General features: G+C 48.1%; 1 protein-coding gene across 1 annotated transcript in view; it reads left to right on the forward strand.

Moving 5' to 3' along the window:
- The first annotated feature begins 698 nt into the window (after positions 1–698).
- The window catches only part of LOC149428278 (cell adhesion molecule CEACAM1-like), a 104,854-nt gene continuing 82,825 nt past the window's right edge, over positions 699–22,727 (forward strand). Inside the window, exon 1 of the mRNA XM_089667551.1 lies at positions 699–766. Within this exon, the coding sequence (XP_089523677.1) occupies positions 700–766 (67 nt within the window). The 5' untranslated portion in view covers position 699. The remainder of the gene's footprint in view (positions 767–22,727) is intronic.

Here is a 22,727-nt window from a genome sequence, read left to right on the forward strand (position 1 = left end):
TGAAGATGAGGTGGAGGTGGTGGTGAAGATGCTAGATGGCTCATGCTTTGTTGAGGTTCTAGTCATGGTGGTGAAGATGAGGTGGAGGTGGTGGTGAAGATGCTAGATGGCTCATGCTTTTTTGAGGTTCTAGTCATGGTGGTGAAGATGAGGCATTATGGTTTGTGTGGGTGCACAGTCAGCATTGGTTTAGCTGCCAGCTCTGTGTGGACATGCTGGATATGAGTGGTGTATCCTTTCCTTGAAGGTTGAGAGGACAGCATTATCCTGAATTGGGGAAATTGTCATCTCTGTCAGATCTCCATTCTGTAGTTCCCAAGACTGTTCCTTTCCTTATGGGAGTCTGGATGTTTCGGCCTCGGGGTAGTCCCATTTCTTATGTTGTAGTATCTCCAATACAACATAAAATACTCCACCAAGAATTGTCAAAACTTCTTATAATGGGCATATCAGGTGTGAGGACCCAGACGTTCATCACAGAGATCCAAACAATGGTCTCCCAAGAGATAGTATGGACAGGTGGCATCTCCAGAATACGGAACTGTCAGTTCTGGGTACAGCAAGTGTTACCAGGCATTGAGCTGATGGTGAGTTCTCACACGGCCTACAATTCTGGGAAATGAGGAAATGCCAAATCTGAATGTCAAATTCATCTTCCTTATTTTATCTGCAATTTCTCTTTTCTCACACAGACCCAATATGATGACCACAGCAATGTGCGCCCTCCGTGTCCTCCTCTTGTGGGCTCTTCTCTGTCCAGGCAGAGGTATGTAAGAACATAATATAGAGGTGATAATACAGTATTATTATCAGACAGAGTACATATCATAGATACCCCAACCAATGGCCACTACTCCATACTCATCCCAACCAATGGCCACTATTCCGTACACATCCCAACCAATGGCCACTACTCCGTACTCATCCCAACCAATGGTCACTACTCCGTACTCATCCCAACCAATGGCCACTACTCCGTACTCATCCCAACCGATGGCCACTACTCCGTACTTAACCCAACCGATGGCCACTACTCCGTACTCATCCCAACCAATGGTCACTACTCCGTACTCATCCCAACCAATGGTCACTACTCCGTACTCATCCCAACCAATGGCCACTACTCTGTACTCATCCCAACCGATGGCCACTACTCCGTACTTAACCCAACCGATGGCCACTACTCCGTACTCATCCCAACCAATGGTCACTACTCCGTACTCATCCCAACCAACGGTCACTACTCTGTACTCCTCCCAACCAATGGCCACTACTCCGTACTCATCCCAATCGATGGCCACTACTCCGTACTTAACCCAACCGATGGCCACTACTCCGTACTCATCCCAACCAATGGTCACTACTCCGTACTCATCCCAACCAACGGTCACTACTCTGTACTCCTCCCAACCAATGGCCACTACTCCGTACTCCTCCCAACCAATGGACACTACTCCGTACTCCTCCCAACCAACGGCCACTACTCTGTACTCATCCCAACCAATGGCCACTACTCCGTACTCATCCCAACCAACGGCCACTACTCCGTACTCATCCCGACCAATGGCCACTATTCCATACTCATCCCAACCAATGGCCACTATTCCATACTCATCCCAACCAATGGCCACTATTCCGTACACATCCCAACCAATGGCCACTACTCCATACTCATCCCAACCAATGGCCACTACTCCGTACTCCTCCCAACCAACGGCCACTACTCCGTACTCATCCCAACCGATGGCCACTACTCCATACTTAACCCAACCAATGGCCACTACTCCGTACTCATCCCAACCAATGGCCACTACTCCGTACTCATCCCAACCAATGGTCACTACTCCGTACTCATCCCAACCAATGGTCACTACTCCGTACTCCTCCCAACCAATGGTCACTACTCCGTACTCCTCCCAACCAACGGTCACTACTCCATACTCCTCCCAACCAATGGCCACTACTCCGTACTCCTCCCAACCGATGGCCACTACTCCGTACTCATCCCAACCAATGGTCACTACTCCGTACTCATCCCAACCAATGGTCACTACTCCGTACTCATCCCAACCAATGGCCACTACTCCGTACTCCTCCCAACCAACGGCCACTACTCCGTACTCATCCCAACCGATGGCCACTACTCCATACTTAACCCAACCAATGGCCACTACTCCGTACTCATCCCAACCAATGGCCACTACTCCGTACTCCTCCCAACCAATGGTCACTACTCCGTACTCATTCCAACCAATGGTCACTACTCCGTACTCATCCCAACCAATGGTCACTACTCCGTACTCATCCCAACCAACGGTCACTACTCCATACTCCTCCCAACCAATGGCCACTACTCCGTACTCCTCCCAACCAATGGTCACTACTCCGTACTCCTCCCAACCAACGGTCACTACTCCATACTCCTCCCAACCAATGGCCACTACTCCGTACTCCTCCCAACCGATGGCCACTACTCCGTACTCATCCCAACCAATGGTCACTACTCCGTACTCATCCCAACCAATGGCCACTACTCCGTACTCCTCCCAACCAACGGCCACTACTCCGTACTCATCCCAACCGATGGCCACTACTCCATACTTAACCCAACCAATGGCCACTACTCCGTACTCATCCCAACCAATGGCCACTACTCCGTACTCCTCCCAACCAATGGTCACTACTCCGTACTCATTCCAACCAATGGTCACTACTCCGTACTCATCCCAACCAACGGTCACTACTCCATACTCCTCCCAACCAATGGCCACTACTCCGTACTCCTCCCAACTAATGGCCACTACTCTGTACTCATCCCAACCAATGGCCACTACTCCGTACTCATCCCAACTAGAGATGAGCGAATCGAAGTATCCGAAGTGGAATTCGAGTCGAATATCGGAAAAATTTCGATTCGTGCCGAATCCGAAAAACAGCCTAATTCGGACGCGCGAATCGAAATTTTTCCGAAAATGGCGGCTGACATGTGCGGCGACGGAGCGGGGATGTCGGGGAAGGCGCGCAGACAAGGCGCGCTGCCCCATAATGCATTCCTCAACGACATGTGATCGCATCAGCCAATCAGCAGCCAGCCAGCCAGCACTGTGTAATGGTCGAGGTATATATAGCGGCCATTTTGGAAATCTTCATTTGCCTGCAGTCATTGAACAGAGGCAGACCGCTCTGTACTAGGGACAGGGACAGAGTTAGGGCCACAGAAACGAGAATTGGGGACAGAGAGAAGTTACTTAGGGACAGAGAACCATTACTCACGGACACAGACTTGTTAATGAGGGCCACAGAATCGTTATTTAGGGACAAAGAAACGCTAGTTAGGGCCACAGAATTCATACTCAGGGACAGACAGAATTTTCACTCAGTGCCAGAGAATTGTTACTTAGGGCCACAGAAACGTTATTAGGGCCACAGAATTTTTACTCAGGGACAGACAGAATTGTTACTGAGTGCCAGAGAATTGTTACTCAGGGACAGACAGAATTGTTACTGAGTGCCAGAGAATTCTTACTCAGGGCCACAGAATTCATTCTCAGGGACAGACAGAATTGTTACTCAGGGACAGACACAGAATTGTTACTTGCACAGACACAGAATTGTTACTCGCACAGACACAGAATTGTTACTTGCACAGACACAGAATTGTTACTCAGGGCCACAGAATTCATACTCAGGGACAGACAGAATTGTTACTGAGTGCCAGAGAATTGTTACTCAGGGACAGACAGAATTGTTACTGAGTGCCAGAGAATTGTTACTCGCACAGACACAAAATTGTTACTTGCACAGACACAGAATTGTTACTCGCACAGACACAGAATTGTTACTGAGTGCCAGAGAATTGTTACTCAGGGACAGACAGAATTGTTACTGAGTGCCAGAGAATTGTTACTCAGGGACAGACAGAATTGTTACTGAGTGCCAGAGAATTGTTACTCAGGGACAGACAGAATTGTTACTGAGTGCCAGAGAATTGTTACTCAGGGACAGACAGAATTGTTACTGAGTGCCAGAGAATTGTTACTCGCACAGACACAAAATTGTTACTTGCACAGACACAGAATTGTTACTCGCACAGACACAGAATTGTTACTCAGGGCCACAGAATTCATACTCAGGGACAGACAGAATTGTTACTGAGTGCCAGAGAATTGTTACTCAGGGACAGACAGAATTGTTACTGAGTGCCAGAGAATTGTTACTCAGGGACAGACAGAATTGTTACTGAGTGCCAGAGAATTGTTACTCGCACAGACACAAAATTGTTACTTGCACAGACACAGAATTGTTACTCGCACAGACACAGAATTGTTACTGAGTGCCAGAGAATTGTTACTCAGGGACAGACAGAATTGTTACTGAGTGCCAGAGAATTGTTACTCAGGGACAGACAGAATTGTTACTGAGTGCCAGAGAATTGTTACTCAGGGACAGACAGAATTGTTACTGAGTGCCAGAGAATTGTTACTCGCACAGACACAAAATTGTTACTTGCACAGACACAGAATTGTTACTCGCACAGACACAGAATTGTTACTGAGTGCCAGAGAATTGTTACTCAGGGACAGACAGAATTGTTACTGAGTGCCAGAGAATTGTTACTCAGGGACAGACAGAATTGTTACTGAGTGCCAGAGAATTGTTACTCAGGGACAGACAGAATTGTTACTGAGTGCCAGAGAATTGTTACTCGCACAGACACAAAATTGTTACTTGCACAGACACAGAATTGTTACTCGCACAGACACAGAATTGTTACTCAGGGCCACAGAATTCATACTCAGGGACAGACAGAATTGTTACTGAGTGCCAGAGAATTGTTACTCAGGGACAGACAGAATTGTTACTGAGTGCCAGAGAATTGTTACTCAGGGACAGACAGAATTGTTACTGAGTGCCAGAGAATTGTTACTCGCACAGACACAAAATTGTTACTTGCACAGACACAGAATTGTTACTCGCACAGACACAGAATTGTTACTCGCACAGACACAGAATTGTTACTCAGGGCCACAGAATTCATACTCAGGGACAGACAGAATTGTTACTGAGTGCCAGAGAATTGTTACTCAGGGACACCTAATCGTTGAATTAAATAGTATGTCAGACAACATGCAGAGGAGTGGCAGAGGAGGCAATGTTTTAGGAGCGAGCAGACGTGGCAGCAGAGGAAGGGGTCGAGGCAGCAGTATTCGCAGCCAGAGGCCAGTGCTCCCGGTGTCATCCAGCGGTCGTGTCTCCACCGACAACCCTGCCGTCATTGATTGGTTGGCTCGGTCGTCTTCCTCTTCCCAGGTCACCTCTGACACCTACAGCCAACGGTCGGTGGGTACGTCAGACACAACCGTTAGTTGGCATGGCCCGGGAGCAAGCCCACTGAAATCACGTGTCCTCTACCTGCCCCTGTCCTTTGCTGTTCCCTCACCAAGCGAAGTATCGCATGCTGTGGGCTCAGCCCCACTGTACAGTGAGGAAGAGCTAACAGAGGGCGGTCAGGAACGGGGGGAGACATCGGCCTTTTCAGCAGCCAAGCGAACAAGTACTGGCGAGGAGAGTGGCTCGGTAGCCGGTCTAGAGACAGGTCTGTCTCCTGACCCAGACGCAGCCGAGGGGGCTAGTAGTGAGGCGGAGACCCTACTTGATGATGAGGAGGTTGATCGCACTTGGCAGCCTCGTCGTCATCAGGCAATTTCTTCCGCATCATCAGGAGAAGAGGGTGGCAGCTTGGCAGCGAGCAAAACAGTCGGTGGGTTGCCCAGGAGACAGCAGCAGGGTCGCATCAGTGTCAGTGGAGCCAAACGTCCACGGAGTAGAGCACCAGCTCCACTGCAGCCTACCACCACGGCCAGTAGTGGTGCCGGTGTGCACGGAGGAAGTAGCAGTCAGCCAGTGAAGAGTAGCGGGGGCAAAGTTTCCTACTCGGTGGTGTGGCAATTTTTCCTCAAGCCGCCCGAGGAAGTAAACGTAGCCGTATGTCGACTATGTGGCCAGAAATGCAAGCGTGGCCAGGGGGCCCATGTTGGGACTACAGCGTTGCGTCAGCATATGCAGCGTCACCATTCGGTGGCCTGGGAAAACCGTGATAAAGATACGGCGGTTCTGCCCGCCCCAGCCCCCGCTCCATCACCCGCTCCGTTACTTGCTCCGTCACCCGACGTCGTCAATCGCCCTCTATCAGCCAGTCAAGGCTCCAACACCTCTGCTGAGGGGAGTTGTCGCTCGTTGGCATCTTCCGCTCGTTCAGATGCTCCTTCTCCTGCTACTCCTCTTCTCGGATTCCGTCAACAGTCTTTCTTGGAATCCGTATCCAAGAGACAACAGTTTGCGAGCACGCACCCGACGGTGCAAAAGCTGAACGTCCTCCTGTCCAAGTTGCTGGTGCTGCAGTCCCTCCCTTTCCAACTGGTGGACTCAGCACCTTTCCGAGAAATGATGGCTTGTGCCGCGCCGCGGTGGAGAGTGCCAAGCCGTCATTTCTTTGCCCAAAAGGCAGTGCCAGCCCTGCATTCACATGTAGAAGAGATGGTGGGCCAGTCTTTGAGCATGTCGGTCTCTGCCAAAGTGCACGGCAGCGCCGACGTGTGGAGCTGTAACTACGGTCAGGGACAGTACATGTCATTTACGGCCCACTGGGTGAACGTGGTGCCGGCACAGCCGCACCAGCAACTTGGACAGGTCACGACGCTTTTGCCTCCACGTTTGCACGTCCTTGGTCCAGCAAGCATGTCCGCCTCTACCACCTCTTTTTCCGCCGTGTCCTCAGCCGCCACCCCCGTGCCAAGTCCCATTACCCGACCGGCATATCACATGTGCAGGGCGCAACGGTGTCACGCTGTGCTGCACCTGGTATGCCTTGGCGAACGTAGTCACACAGGGGAGGAACTTCTGAGTGTAATGAACAGAGAAATCGACAGATGGCTGTCTCCGCGCAAACTAAAAATCGGAACCATGTTGACTGACAACGGAAAGAACATGGTGTCTGCTCTGCGTCAAGGAAGGTTGTGCCATGCGCCATGCATGGCTCACGTGTTCAATCTGGTTGTCAAGCGGTTCCTAAAATCCACCATCCCACTGCAAGACATCCTTAAAATGTCACGTAAACTGTGCATGCATTTCAGCCATTCCTACACCGCAAAGAACACCCTCATTGAGCTGCAGCGGCAGAACGGAATTCCACATCATCGCCTGATCTGCGACGTTGCAACAAGGTGGAATTCAACCCTACACATGTTAGACCGCCTTTACGAGCAGCGAAAGGCCATCACCGATTTCCTGATGTTACAAGCGGATAAAGGTACTCCCCTGTGTATCTTCGATGTCAGCCATTGGCAGCTCATGCGTGACACCTGCCGCTTGCTCAGGCCCTTTGAGGAGGCCACGCTATTCGTGAGTCGGCAGGACTATGGGATGAACGACGTCATTCCTCTGTTGCACGTCCTGGAACAAATGCTGTTAACAATGGCTGGTCAGGGTGCGGTAGACGTGGCGCACAGATCTCAACGCCACATGACCCCTGTGGGGGCAGGACAGGAAGAAGAGGAGGAGGTAGAGGAGGACATTGGTGCTCAGGAATTATTGAGTGAAATGGGTGGTTTTTCCACTCAGCGGACAGGAGTGGAGGAGCAGGAGCATCTGGTAGAGGAGGAGGAGGAGACAGAGGACCCAGACGCACCGTGGCAGTATGCTGTGGAGATGGAGGCAGGGAGTCCCTCGCATTCCTTGGCACAAATGGCCCATAGCATGCTCGGTTGCTTGCGTAGCGACAGCCGAATAATAACCATCAGACAGAGGGATGACTTTTGGCTGTCCACCTTGTTGGACCCTCGCTACCGGTCCAAAATGGTGGCCTTTTTCACACCTGCTGAGAGGGAGGCCAAAATTACGTACTATAAAAACCACCTATGTAGTCAGTTGGTCTCTGCCTTTGTGCGCCAACGTCCATCCTCAGACACTGTGGGCCCTGTGCGCTCGTGTTCCGCTGGCATGGCAGCAGGGGAGGGGTGGGGTGGTAGGAGCAGTGGCAGCTCCACCAGCAGTGGCTGCCTCAGTCTGCAGTCGATGATGAGTAGCTTTCTTCACCAGCGCAGTGAGGAAACTACTAACCAGCCGCAGCAGCAGCAGCAGCATCAGGTGGACCTGGAGCAGGAGCTCAAACAACAGGCTTGGGCCTACTTGGACAGCACCCTGCCAACCGAGGTAGACAATCCCCTTGACTACTGGGCAACGAAACTTGACCTTTGGCCCCAACTAGCTGAATTTGCCCTTGAAAGGCTGTCATGCCCGGCCAGTAGCGTGGCATCGGAGCGCGTGTTTAGTGCGGCAGGAGGTATTGTAACTCCGCGGAGGACACGACTGTCCACCCAAAGTGTGGAGAGACTCACGTTTGTGAAAATGAATCAGGCGTGGATTAGTCTGGATTTCAAACCACCAGTTCCTGACACAACTGACTAAATCCGCCATGAATCATGCCTCAAACATGTGCCACTTTCAGGTCTCCTCACACTGCTGGTGTGTTTAATTTTTTGACATAGGGTGCTGGCAGATTACGGGCCTCCTATAGCTGCTGCCAGGCCCCTAATCTGCCATAGGCCCCTATATACCGCCTCCTCATGCTGCTGCTAGGTCCAGAGTCTCTCATGGGTCCCTGTACGGCCTCCCATTGCTGCTGTCTCCATCGCCACACTCTGCTGCCATGTGCCACTTTCAGGTCTCTTCACACTGCTGGTGTGCTAAATTTTTTGACATAGGGTGCAGGCAGATTACGGGCCTCACATAGCTGCTGCCAGGCCCCTAATCTGCCATGGGCCCCTATAAACCGCCTCCTCATGCTGCTGCCAAGTCTAGAGTCTCTCATGGGTCCCTGTACGGCCTCCCATTGCTGCTGTCTCCATCGCCACACTCTGCCATGTGCCACTTTCAGGTCTCCTTCACACTGCTGGTGTGTTAAATTTTTTGACATAGGGTGCTGGCAGATTACGGGCCTCCCATTGCTGCTGCCAGACATGTAATCTGCCATGGGCCCCCGTACCGACTCCTCATGCTGTGACGTTGCAACAAGGTGTAATTCAACCCTACATATGTTAGACCGCCTTTACGAACAGCTAAAGGCCATCACAGATTTCCTGATGTTAAAAGCGGATAAAGGTACTCCCTGTGTAACTTAGATGTCAGCCATTGTCAGCTCATGTGTGACACCTGCCGCTTGCTCAGGCCCTTTGAGGAGGCCACGCTATTCGTGAGTCGGCAGGACTATGGGATGAATGAGGTCAAATCGGCCATGGGCCCCCGTACCGCCTGTTCACGCTGATGCTGGTCCCACAGTGTGACCTGGGTCCCTGTACGGCCTCCCATTGCTTCCACTCTGCCATGTGCCACTTTGAAATCTCCTCACACTCCTGCGGTTGTCCATTTTGTCATAGGTTGCTGGCAGATTACAGGCCTTCCATAGGTGCCACCAAGCCCCATATCGGCCATGGGCCCCCGTACCGCCTGGTCACGCTGCTGCTGGGCCCACAGTGTGACCTGGGTCCCTGTACCGCCTCCCATTGCTCCCACTCTGCCATGTGCCACTTTCAGGTCTCCTCACGCTCCTGCTGGTTTCCATTTTGTCATAGGTTGCTGTATGGCCTCCCATTGCTGCTGCCTCCACCGCCACACTGTGGCTCCAAACACTGGTTTTGGCCCCGTGACTGGCCAAAGGAGTGAAGTGTGCAGTGATTCTAAGATCGACGGCACTCATCTGCATGTCATACTGACAGACAGTATTATTTCTCTTCCCCAGCAGACTCCAAGGGCATTTACATTAAAGGTACAGTGTTCTGCACTAATATTAAGTCTCTCTGAAGCCTAGAAACACCCTTTTTTAAGTTAAATTCACAGCGAATTTATTCGACTCGAATCGAATATTGTCCACGAATTCGCCGAATCAGTCGAATCGAATTTTTCATTTCTTCGCTCATCTCTAATCCCAACCAACGGCCACTACTCCGTACTCATCCCGACTAATGGCCACTTCTCCGTACTCATCCCAACCAATGGTCACTACTCCGTACTCATCCCGACCGATGGACACTACTCCGTACTCATCCCGACCGATGGACACTACTCCGTACTCATCCCAACCAACGGCCACTACTCCGTACTCATCCCAATCAACGGCCACTACTCCGTACTCATCCCAATCAATGGCCACTACTCCGTACTCATCCCAACCAACGGCCACTACTCCGTACTCATCCCAACCAACGGCCACAACTCCGTACTCATCCCAACTAACGGGCACTACTCCGTACTCATCCCAACCAATGGCCACTACTCCGTACTCCTCTCAACCAATGGCCACTACTCTGTACTCATCCCAACCAATGGTCTCTACTCCGTACTCATCCCAACCAATGGCCACTACTCCGTACTCATCCCAACCAATAGTCACTACTCCATTCATGTCCCCCCACCCCCCTCTGCCAATCCCTCCACTGGCCTCCATTCAGCGTCCCCCACCCCCCTCTGCCAATCCCTCCACTGGCCTCCATTCAGTGTCCTCCACCCCTCTCTGCCAATCCCTGCACTGGCCTTCACACAGTGTCCTCCATCTCTCTCTGCCAATCCCTCCACTGACCTCCATTCAGTGTCCTCCACCCCTCCCTACCAATCCCTCCACTGGCTTCCCATTGTCCAACAAATACAACAAATACAATTCAAACATTAACAATAACATATTCCCTAGTTCCATAGTTCCATAGTTTTACATAGTTCCCTAGTTACATAGTTCCCTAGTTCCATAGTTCCATATAGTTCCATAGTTCCCCAGTTACATAGTTCCATTGTTCCCTAGTTCCATAGTTCCCTAGTTACATAGTTACATAGTTCCACAGTTCCATAGTTCCCTAGTTCCATAGTTCCCCAGTTCCATAGTTCCCCAGTTCCATAGATCCCCAGTTCCATAGTTCCCTAGTTACATAGTTCCCTAGTTACATAGTTCCCTAGTTCCAAAGTTCCCTAGTTCCATAGAGTTCCATAGTTCCACAGTTACATAGTTCCCTAGTTCCATAGTTCCCTAGTTCCCTAGTTACATAGTTACATAGTTCCCTACTTACATAGTTCCATAGTTCCCTAGTTCCATAGTTCCACAGTTCTACAGTTACATAGTTCCCCAGTTACATAGTTCCATATAGTTCCCTAGTTCCCTAGTTCCATAGTTCCCTAGTTCCATAGTTCCCCAGTTCCATAGTTCCCCAGTTACATAGTTCCATATAGTTCCATAGTTCCCCAGTTCCATAGTTCCATATAGTTCCATAGTTCCACAGTTCCCCAGTTACATAGTTCCATATATCCATTGTTCCCTAGTTCCATAGTTCCCTAGTTCCATATAGTTCCATAGTTCCCTAGTTCCATATAGTTCCATAGTTCCCTAGTTCCCCAGTTCCATAGTTCCCCAGTTACATAGTTCCATAGTTCCCTAGTTCCCCAGTTACATAGTTCCATATAGTTCCCTAGTTCCATAGTTCCACAGTTTCATAGTTCCACAGTTCCCCTGTTTCATAGTTCCTTAGTTCCCTAGTTACATAGTTCCCCTGTTTCATAGTTCCTTAGTTCCCTAGTTACATAATTCCCTAGTTACATAGTTCCATATAGTTCCCTAGTTCCATAGTTCCATAGTTCCATAGTTTTACATAGTTCCATAGTTTTATATAGTTACATAGTTCCCTAGTTCCATAGTTCCATATAGTTCCATAGTTCCCCAGTTACATAGTTCCATTGTTCCCTAGTTCCATAGTTCCCTAGTTACATAGTTACATAGTTCCACAGTTCCATAGTTCCCTAGTTCCATAGTTCCCCAGTTCCATAGTTCCCCAGTTCCATAGTTCCCCAGTTCCATAGTTCCCTAGTTACATAGTTCCCCAGTTACATAGTTCCCTAGTTCCAAAGTTCCCTAGTTCCATAGAGTTCCATAGTTCCACAGTTACATAGTTCCCTAGTTCCATAGTTCCCTAGTTCCCTAGTTACATAGTTACATAGATCCCTACTTACATAGTTCCATAGTTCCCTAGTTCCATAGTTCCACAGTTCTACAGTTACATAGTTCCCTAGTTTCATAGTTCCATAGTTCCCTAGTTCCATAGTTCCATAGTTCCCTAGTTCCATAGTTCCCCAGTTCCATAGATCCCTAGTTACATAGTTCCCTAGTTCCATAGTTCCATATAGTTCCATAGTTCCACAGTTCCCTAGTTCCATAGTTCCATATAGTTCCATAGTTCCATAGTTCCCTAGTTACATAGTTCCATAGTTCCATATAGTTCCGTAGTTCCATAGTTCCCCAGTTCCCCAGTTACATAGTTCCCTAGTTACATAGTTCCATAATTCCATAGTTCCCCAGTTCCCTAGTTCCATAGTTCCCTAGTTCCCTAGTTACATAGTTACATAGTTTCCTAGTTACATAGTTCCCTAGTTCCATAGTTCCACAGTTACATAGTTCCCTAGTTACATAGTTCCATAGTTCCCTAGTTACATAGTTATATAGTTCCCTAATTCCCCAGTTCCATAGTTCCCCAGTTCCATAGTTCCCTAGTTACATTGTTCCCCAGTTACATAGTTCCCTAGTTCCATATAGTTCCCTAGTTCCATAGTTCCCTAGTTCCACAGTTCCCCAGTTACATAGTTCCCCAGTTCCCTAGTTCCCTAGTTCCACAGTTCCCTAGTTCCCTAGTTACATAGTTCCACAGTTCCCCAGTTACATAGTTCCATATAGTTCCCTAGTTCCCTAGTTCCATAGTTCCCTAGTTCCATAGTTCCCCAGTTCCATAGTTCCATATAGTTCCATAGTTCCACAGTTCCCCTGTTCCATAGTTCCATAGTTCCACAGTTCCCCAGTTACATAGTTCCATATATCCATAGTTCCCCAGTTCCATAGTTCCCTAGTTCCATAGTTCCCTAGTTACATAGTTCCCCAGTTCCATAGTTCCATAGTTCCATATAGTTCCATAGTTCCCCAGTTCCATATAGTTCCATAGTTCCCTAGTTCCCCAGTTCCATAGTTCCATAGTTCCCTAGTTCCCCAGTTCCATAGTTCCATAGTTCCCTAGTTCCATAGTTCCCTAGTTCTCTAGTTCCATAGTTCCATAGTTCCCTAGTTCCATAGTTCCATAGTTCCACAGTTCCATAGTTCCCCAGTTCCATAGTTCCCCAGTTCCATAGTTCCCCAGTTCCATAGTTCCATAGTTCCCTAGTTCCATAGTTCCATAGTTCCCCAGTTCCATAGTTCCCTAGGTTCCATATAGTTCCATAGTTACATATAGTTCTCTAGTTCCCCAGTTTCATAGTTCCATAGTTCCCCTGTTTCATAGTTCCTTAGTTCCCTAGTTACATAGTTCCCCTGTTTCATAGTTCCTTAGTTCCCTAGTTACATAGTTCCCTAGTTCCATAGTTCCATATAGTTCCATAGTTCCCCAGTTACATAGTTCCATTGTTCCCTAGTTACATAGTTACATAGTTCCATATAGTTGCATAGTTCCACAGTTCCATAGTTCCCTAGTTCCATAGTTTCCCAGTTCCATAGTTCCCCAGTTCCATAGTTCCCTAGTTACATAGTTCCCTAGTTCCATAGTTCCCTAGTTCCATAGTTCCACAGTTACATAGTTCCCTAATTCCATAGTTCCCTAGTTCCCTAGTTACATAGTTACATAGTTCCCTGCTTACATAGTTCCCTAGTTCCATAGTTCCACAGTTCTACAGTTACATAGTTCCCTAGTTTCATAGTTCCATAGTTCCCTAGTTACATAGTTCCCCAGTTACATAGTTCCCCAGTTTCATAGTTCCATAGTTCCCTAGTTACATAATTCCCTAGTTCCATAGTTACATATAGTTCCATAGTTCCCCAGTTCCAAAGTTCCCTAGTTACATACAGTTGCAAGAAAAAGTATGTGAACCCCTTGGGATTCCGTGGAGTTTTGCATGAATTGGGCATAAAATGTGCTCTGAACGTCATCTGAGTCACAACAATAGAAGAACACAGTCTGCTGAACATAATACTACACAAACATTAGATGTTGCCATGGTTTCATTGCACATAACATGTAAACATTCACAGCGCAGGGAGGAAAAAGTATGTGAACCTTTGGACTTAATAACTGGTTGACCCTCCTTTGGCAACAATAACCTCAACCAAACGTTTCCTGTAGTTGCAGATCAGACCTGCACAACGATCTGGAGTCATTTTGGACCACTCCTCTTCACAAAACTGTTTCAGTGTAGCAATATTCTTGGGATGTCTGGTGTGAATCGCTCTCTTAAGGTCATGCCACAGCATTTCAATGGGGTTGAGGTCAGGACTCTGACTGGGCCACTCCAGAAGGCGTATTCTGTGCTGTTGCAGCCATTGTTTTGTTGAATGACTTGTATGCTTTGGGTCATCATTGTCCTGTTGCATCACCCATCCTCCGCGGAGCTTCAGTTGGCGGACAGATGGTCATACGTTTTCCTGCAATATGTCTTGATAAACTCTGGAATTCATTTTCCCGTCAATGACAACAATCCGTCCAGCCCTGAGGCAGCAAAGCAGCCCCAAACCATGATGCTCCCTCCGCCATGTTTCACAGTGGGGATGAGGTTTTGATGTTGGTGTGCTGGGCCTTTTTTTCTCCACACATAGTGTTGTGTGTTCTTCCCAAACAACTCAATCTTGGTGTCATCTGTCCACAGTATATTCTGCCAGTAGTGCTGTGGAACATCCAGGTGCTCTTTTGCAAACTTCAAACGTGCTGCAATCTTCTTTTTGGACAGCAATGGCTTCCTCCGTGGTGTCCTCCCATGTACTCCATTCTTGTTTCATGTTTTCCTGATTGTAGATGTGTCAACAAAAATGTTAGCATGTGCCAGAGATTTCTGTAGGTCTTTAGCTGACACTCAGGGATTCTTCTTTACCTCATGCAGCATTCTGCGCTGTGCTCTTGCAGTCATTTTTACAGGACGACCACGCCTAGGGAGAGTAGCAACAGTGCTAAACTTTCTCCATTTGTAGACAGTCTGTCTTACCGTGGACACATGAACATCAAGGCTCAAGGAGATACTTTTGTAACCCTTTCCAGCTTCATGCAAGTCTACAATTCTTGATGGTAGGTCTTCTGAGAGCTCTTTTCTGCGAGGCATGGTTCACATCAGACAGTGCTTCTTGAAACCAGTAAACCCAAAACAGGTGTCAGCAACACATCCAATATCATCACACTGATTGGAGTCAAGGTTGGCTCACTCCTGGCTCCAATTAGCTCTGGGAGAAGTCATTAAGCTAGGGCCTCACATACTTTTTCCTCCCTGCACTGTGAATGTTTACATGTTATGTGCAATTAAACCATGGCAACATGTAATGTTTGTGTAGTATTATGTTCAGCAGACTGTGTTCTTCTATTGTGATTTAGATGACATTCAGAGCACATTTTATGCCCAATTCATGCAAAACTCCACGGAATCCCAAGGGGGTCACATACTTTTTCTTGCAACTGTAGTTCCCCAGTTACATAGTTCCCTAGTTCCAAAGTTCCCTAGTTCCATTGAGTTCCATAGTTCCACAGTTACATAGTTCCCTAGTTCCATGGTTCCCTAGTTCCCTAGTTACATAGTTACATAGTTCCCTAGTTTCATAATTCCATAGTTCCCTAGTTACATAGTTCCATAGTTCCCTAGTTCCATAGTTCCCCAGTTCCATAGATCCCTAGTTACATAGTTCCCCAGTTCCATAGTTCCACAGTTCCCTAGTTCCATAGTTCCATATAGTTCCATAGTTCCACAGTTCCCTAGTTCCCTAGTTACATAGTTCCATAGTTCCCTAGTTACATAGTTCCATAGTTCCATATAGTTCCGTAGTTCCATAGTTCCCCAGTTCCCTAGTTCCCTAGTTCCATAGTTCCCTAGTTACATAGTTACATAGTTTCCTAGTTACATAGTTCCCTAGTTCCATAGTTCCATATAGTTCCATAGTTCCATAGTTCCACAGTTACATAGTTCCCTAGTTACATAGTTCCATAGTTCCCTAGTTACACAGTTATATAGTTCCCTAATTCCCCAGTTCCATAGTTCCCCAGTTCCATAGTTCCCTAGTTACATTGTTCCCCAGTTCCATAGTTCCCTAGTTCCATATAGTTCCCTAGTTCCATAGTTCCCTAGTTCCACAGTTCCCCAGTTACATAGTTCCCCAGTTCCCTAGTTCCCTAGTTACATAGTTCCACAGTTCCCCAGTTACATAGTTCCATATAGTTCCCTAGTTCCCTAGTTCCCTAGTTCCATAGTTCCCTAGTTCCATAGTTCCCCAGTTCCATAGTTCCCCAGTTCCATAGTTCCCCAGTTCCCTAGTTCCCTAGTTCCACAGTTCCCTAGTTCCCTAGTTACATAGTTCCACAGTTCCCCAGTTACATAGTTCCATATAGTTCCCTAGTTCCCTAGTTCCCTAGTTCCATAGTTCCCTAGTTCCATAGTTCCACAGTTCCCCAGTTACAAGGCCCTCTCCTCCAATCCTCGCCGACTCTTCTCCACCTTCAACTCTCTACTCTCTCCACCCCCACCTCCACCCAGCACCTCACTCACTGCCCTTGAGATTGCCAATCACTTCAAAAACAAGATTGACACAATTCGCAAGGACATTGCCGCAACTCGCACGCCTTCTCAACCCGTCCCCTCTCACACAGCTACCCCCTCATCCCCCCTCCCCCTCGACATAACCCACAGGGACTTCGTCGCTGCTCAAACTCCCTCCAACCCCCTTCCCCCTCACTCAGCTACCCCCTCTACACCCCTCTCCCACGGCCCCACCACTGCTCTGACCTCCTCTCCCACCCCACCCTACATTCCTCATACTGAAGCTCCCCCAACACTCCGCACCTTTGACCTTACTACCATCGAAGAAGTCTCCAAGATCCTCTCTGATGCCCGCCTCACCACCTGCCCCCTTGACCCTATCCCCACACAACTCCTACAACCTCCCTCCCCCTCCATCCTACGCTCCCTCACCCACATCTTCAATCTCTCCCTCTCCTCCGGCACTTTCCCTTCCCCTCTGAAACATGCACACATCACCCCCATACTTAAAAAGCCCTCCCTGGACCCCAATGACCCGAACAACCTCAGACCCATCTCCCTGCTCCCATTTACATCTAAACTCCTCGAGCGCCTAGTCTACGCCCGCCTATGCTCTCACCTCAACGACAACAACCTCCTCGATCCCCTACAGTCCGGCTTCCGTCCCCTACACTCCACCGAAACTGCCTTACTCAAACTCTCCAACGACCTGCTAACCGCCAAAGCTAATGGCCACTATTCAGTGCTCCTACTCCTTGACCTCTCTGCGGCCTTTGACACAGTCGACCACCCCCTCCTCCTCAAAAAACTACACTCCCTCGGCCTCAGAGATTCTGCTCTCTCCTGGCTCTCATCCTACCTGTCACAACGCTCTTTCAGCGTTACCTATAATGCCACCACCTCCCTCTCACTCCCCCTCTCTGTTGGGGTCCCCCAAGGCTCTGTCCTCGGGCCCCTTCTCTTCTCCATCTACACCTCCTCCCTTGGCCAACTCATACACTCTCACGGCTTCAACTACCACCTCTATGCCGACGACACACAAATCTATCTCTCAACCCCCCACCTCACCCCCTCGGTCTCCGCCCGAATCACACACCTGTTGAGCGACATATCAGACTGGATGTCGCTCCACTTCCTTAAACTGAACCTCTCCAAAACCGAGTTTCTTGTCTTCCCTCCAGCCCGGACACCACCCCCCATTGACTTCTCCATCATGTCCAACAACGCCACCATCAAACCCGCCCCGCAGGCCAGAGTACTTGGTGTCATTTTGGACTCCAACCTATCCTTCCAGCCCCAAGTCCACTCTTTAACAAACTCATGCAGACTCCACCTCCGCAACATCGCCAAAATCCGCACGTTCCTAACTCCAGAAACCACTAAACAGCTCATCCACTCCCTCATCATATCGCGACTCGACTACTGCAACTCCCTCCTCACTGGCCTGCCTCGCCGCTGGCTATCCCCGCTTCAGTCCATCCTGAATACGGCTGCCAGACTCATTCACCTTTCCAACCGCTCCGTTTCCGCCACCCCCCTCTGCCAATCCCTCCACTGGCTTCCGATTGCGCAACGGATCAAATTCAAAATCCTAACACTGACGTACAAAGCTGTCCACCATACTGCCCCGAACTACATCACTGACCTAATATCCAAGTACCGCCCAACACGCACACTCCGCTCCTCACAAGACCTCCTTCTCTCTAGTTCCCTGGTCTCCTCCTCCCATGCCCGCCTCCAGGACTTCTCCAGGGTGTCACCCATCCTCTGGAACTCCCTGCCCCAACCCATCAGATTATCACCTACTCTCCTCTCCTTTAGGCGCACCCTGAAAACCCATCTCTTCAGGGAAGCCTACCCCGCCCCCTGCTAACTTGCCGACCTCCTCCACTCTTCCTACCACTCCATCCCCCACAGCTATCTCCTCCTGTGCCACCATCCCCTCCCTCCTAGATTGTAAGCTTGAAAGAGCAGGGCCCTCGATCCCCTCATGTTTTGCATTGTATTGGTATTGTTCTGTCACATGTTCTGTCCCCCTTTGTAATGTACAGCGCTGAGCGAACTATTGGCGCTTTATAAATACTGAATAATAATAATAATAATAATAATAATAATATAGTTCCCTAGTTCCCTAGTTCCCTAGTTCCATAGTTCCCTAGTTCCATAGTTCCCCAGTTCCCTAGTTCCCTAGTTCCATAGTTCCCTAGTTCCATAGTTCCCCAGTTACATAGTTCCATATAGTTCCATAGTTCCATAGTTCCCCAGTTCCATAGTTCCCCAGTTACATAGTTCCATATAGTTCCATAGTTCCATAGTTCCATATAGTTCCATAGTTCCCCAGTTCCCCAGTTCCATAGTTCCATAGTTCCACAGTTCCCCAGTTCCATAGTTCCATATAGTTCCATAGTTCCATAGTTCCCTAGTTCCATAGTTCCCTAGTTACATAGTTCCCCAGTTCCATAGTTTTCCAGTTCCATAGTTCCCCAGTTCCATAGTTCCATAGTTCCCTAGTTCCATAGTTCCCCAGTTCCATAGTTCCATAGTTCCCTAGTTCCATAGTTCCCCAGTTCCATAGTTTCATAGTTCCCCAGTTCCATAGTTCCCCTGTTCCATAGTTCCCTAGTTCCATAGTTCCCCAGTTCCATAGTTCCCCTGTTCCATAGTTCCCTAGTTCCATAGTTTCCCAGTTCCACAGTTCCATAGTCCCATAGATCCCTAGTTCCATAGTTCCCCAGTTCCATAGTTCCATAGTTCCCTAGTTCCATAGTTCCCCAGTTCCATAGTTTCATAGTTCCCCAGTTCCATAGTTCCCCTGTTCCATAGTTCCCTAGTTCCATAGTTCCCCAGTTCCATAGTTCCCCTGTTCCATAGTTCCCTAGTTCCATAGTTTCCCAGTTCCCCAGTTCCATAGTTTCATAGTTCCCCAGTTCCATAGTTCCCCTGTTCCATAGTTCTCTAGTTCCCTAGTTCCCCAGTTCCATAGTTCCCCTGTTCCATAGTTCCCTAGTTCCATAGTTTCCCAGTTCCACAGTTCCATAGTCCCATAGATCCCTAGTTCCATAGTTGCCTAGTTCCATAGTTCCCCAGTTCCATAGTTCCATAGTTCCCTAGTTCCATAGTTTCCCAGTTCCATAGTTACATAGTTCCCTAGTTCCATAATTCCCTAGTTCCATAGTTCCATATAGTTCCCCAGTTCCCTAGTTCCATAGTTCCCTAGTTCCATAGTTCCCTAGTTACATAGTTCCATATAGTTCCATATAGTTCCCCAGTTCCCTAGTTCCATGTAGTTCCATATAGTTCCCTAGTTACATAGTTCCATATAGTTCCATATAGTTCCCTAGTTCCATAGTTCCATATAGTTCCATATAGTTCCCCAGTTCCCTAGTTCCCTAGTTCCACAGTTCCCCAGTTACATAGTTCCATAGTTCCCTAGTTCCATATAGTTCCATAGTTCCCTAGTTCCCCAGTTTCATAGTTCCCCAGTTACATAGTTCCATATAGTTCCATAGTTCCATAGTTCCCCAGTTCCATAGTTCCATATAGTTCCATAGTTCCACAGTTCCCCAGTTACATAGTTACATAGTTCCCCAGTTCCCCAGTTATATAGTTCCATATATCCATAGTTCCCTAGTTCCATAGTTCCCTAGTTCCATATAGTTCCATAGTTCCCTAGTTCCATAGTTCCCTAGTTCCATATAGTTCCATAGTTCCCTAGTTCCCCAGTTCCATAGTTCCCCAGTTACATAGTTCCATAGTTCCCTAGTTCCCCAGTTACATAGTTCCATAGTTCCCCAGTTCCATAGTTCCCTAGTTCCATAGTTCCCTAGTTCCATAGTTCCCTAGTTACATAGTTCCCCAGTTCCATAGTTCCCCAGTTCCATAGTTCCCCAGTTCCATAGTTCCCCAGTTCCATATAGTTCCATAGTTCCCCAGTTCCATATAGTTCCATAGTTCCCTAGTTCCATATAGTTCCATAGTTCCCCAGTTCCATATAGTTCCATAGTTCCCCAGTTCCATAGTTCCCCAGTTCCATATAGTTCCATAGTTCCCCAGTTCCATATAGTTCCATAGTTCCCCAGTTCCATAGTTCCATAGTTCCCCAGTTCCATAGTTCCATAGTTCCCCAGTTCCATATAGTTCCATAGTTCCCCAGTTCCATAGTTCCATAGTTCCCCAGTTCCATAGTTCCATAGTTCCCCAGTTCCATATAGTTCCATAGTTCCCCAGTTCCATAGTTCCATAGTTCCCCAGTTCCATATAGTTCCATAGTTCCCCAGTTCCATAGTTCCATAGTTCCCCAGTTCCATAGTTCCATAGTTCCCTAGTTCCATAGTTCCATAGTTCCCCAGTTCCATAGTTCCATAGTTCCCCAGTTCCATAGTTCCCCAGTTCCATATAGTTCCATAGTTCCCCAGTTCCATAGTTCCATAGTTCCCCAGTTCCATAGTTCCATAGTTCCCCAGTTCTATAGTTCCATAGTTCCCCAGTTCCATAGTTCCATAGTTCCCCAGTTCCATAGTTCCATAGTTCCCTAGTTCCATAGTTCCCCAGTTCCATAGTTCCCTAGTTACATAGTTCCCTAGTTCCATATAGTTCCATAGTTCCCTAGTTCCATAGTTCCCCAGTTCCATAGCTCCCTAGTTCCCCAGTTCCATAGTTCCCCAGTTCCATAGTTCCCTAGTTCCATAGTTTCCCAGTTCCATAGTTCCATAGTTCCCTAGTTCCATAGTTTCCCAGTTCCATAGTTCCCTAGTTCCATAGTCCCATAGTTCCCTAGTTCCATAGTTCCCTAGTTCCATAGTTCCCTAGTTCCCTAGTTCCATAGTTCCCTAGTTCCATAGTTCCCTAGTTCCATAGTTCCCCAGTTCCATAGTTCCCTAGTTCCATAGTTTCCCAGTTCCCTAGTTCCATAGTTCCCTAGTTCCCTAGTTCCATAGTTCCCTAGTTCCATAGTTCCCTAGTTCCATAGTTCCCTAGTTCCATAGTTCCCCAGTTCCATAGTTCCCTAGTTCCATAGTTTCCCAGTTCCATAGTTCCCTAGTTCCATAGTTCCCTAGTTCCATAGTTCCCTAGTTACATAGTTCAATATAGTTCCATATAGTTCCCCAGTTCCATAGTTCCCCAGTTCCATAGTTCCCTAGTTCCATAGTTTCCCAGTTCCATAATTCCCTAGTCCCATAGTTCCCTCGTTCCATAGTTCCCTAGTTCCATAGTTTCCCAGTTCCATAATTCCCTAGTTCCATAGTTCCATATAGTTCCCCAGTTCCCTAGTTCCATATAGTTCCCTAGTTACATAGTTCCCCAGTTCCATATAGTTCCATAGTTCCCTAGTTCCATCTAGTTCCATAGTTCCCTAATTCCATAGTTCCCCAGTTACATAGTTCCATATAGTTCCCTAGTTCCATAGTTCCCTAGTTCCCTAGTTCCATAGTTCCATAGTTCCCCAGTTACGTAGTTCCCCAGTTCCATAGTTACATAGTTCCCCAGTTACATAGTTACATAGTTCCCTAGTTCCATAGTTCCCCAGTTCCGTAGTTCCCTAGTTCCATAGTTCCCTAGTTCCCCAGTTCCATAGTTCCCCAGTTCCATAGTTCCCCAGTTCCATAGTTCCCCAGTTCCATATAGTTGTATAGTTCCCTAGTTCCATAGTTCCATAGTTCCCCAGTTCCATAGTTCCCCAGTTCCATAGTTCCCCAGTTCCATAGTTCCCCAGTTCCATATAGTTGTATAGTTCCCTAGTTCCATAGTTCCCCAGTTCCATAGTTCCCTAGTTCCATAGTTTCCCAGTTCCCTAGTTCCATAGTTCCCTAGTTCCCTAGTTCCATAGTTCCCTAGTTCCATAGTTCCCCAGTTCCATAGTTCCCCAGTTCCATAGTTCCCTAGTTCCATAGTTTCCCAGTTCCATAGTTCCCTAGTTCCATAGTTCCCTAGTTCCATAGTTCCCTAGTTACATAGTTCAATATAGTTCCATATAGTTCCCTAGTTCCATAGTTTCCCAGTTCCATAGTTCCCTAGTTCCATAGTTTCCCAGTTCCCTAGTTCCATAGTTCCCTAGTTCCCTAGTTCCCTAGTTCCATAGTTCCCTAGTTCCATAGTTCCCCAGTTCCATAGTTCCCCAGTTCCATAGTTCCCTAGTTCCATAGTTTCCC

Source organism: Staurois parvus, unplaced genomic scaffold, assembly GCF_062004578.1.
Source record: "Staurois parvus isolate SC_StPar_1 unplaced genomic scaffold, SC_StPar_1.0 ptg003364l, whole genome shotgun sequence".
In the NCBI taxonomy this organism is placed as follows: domain Eukaryota; kingdom Metazoa; phylum Chordata; class Amphibia; order Anura; family Ranidae; genus Staurois; species Staurois parvus.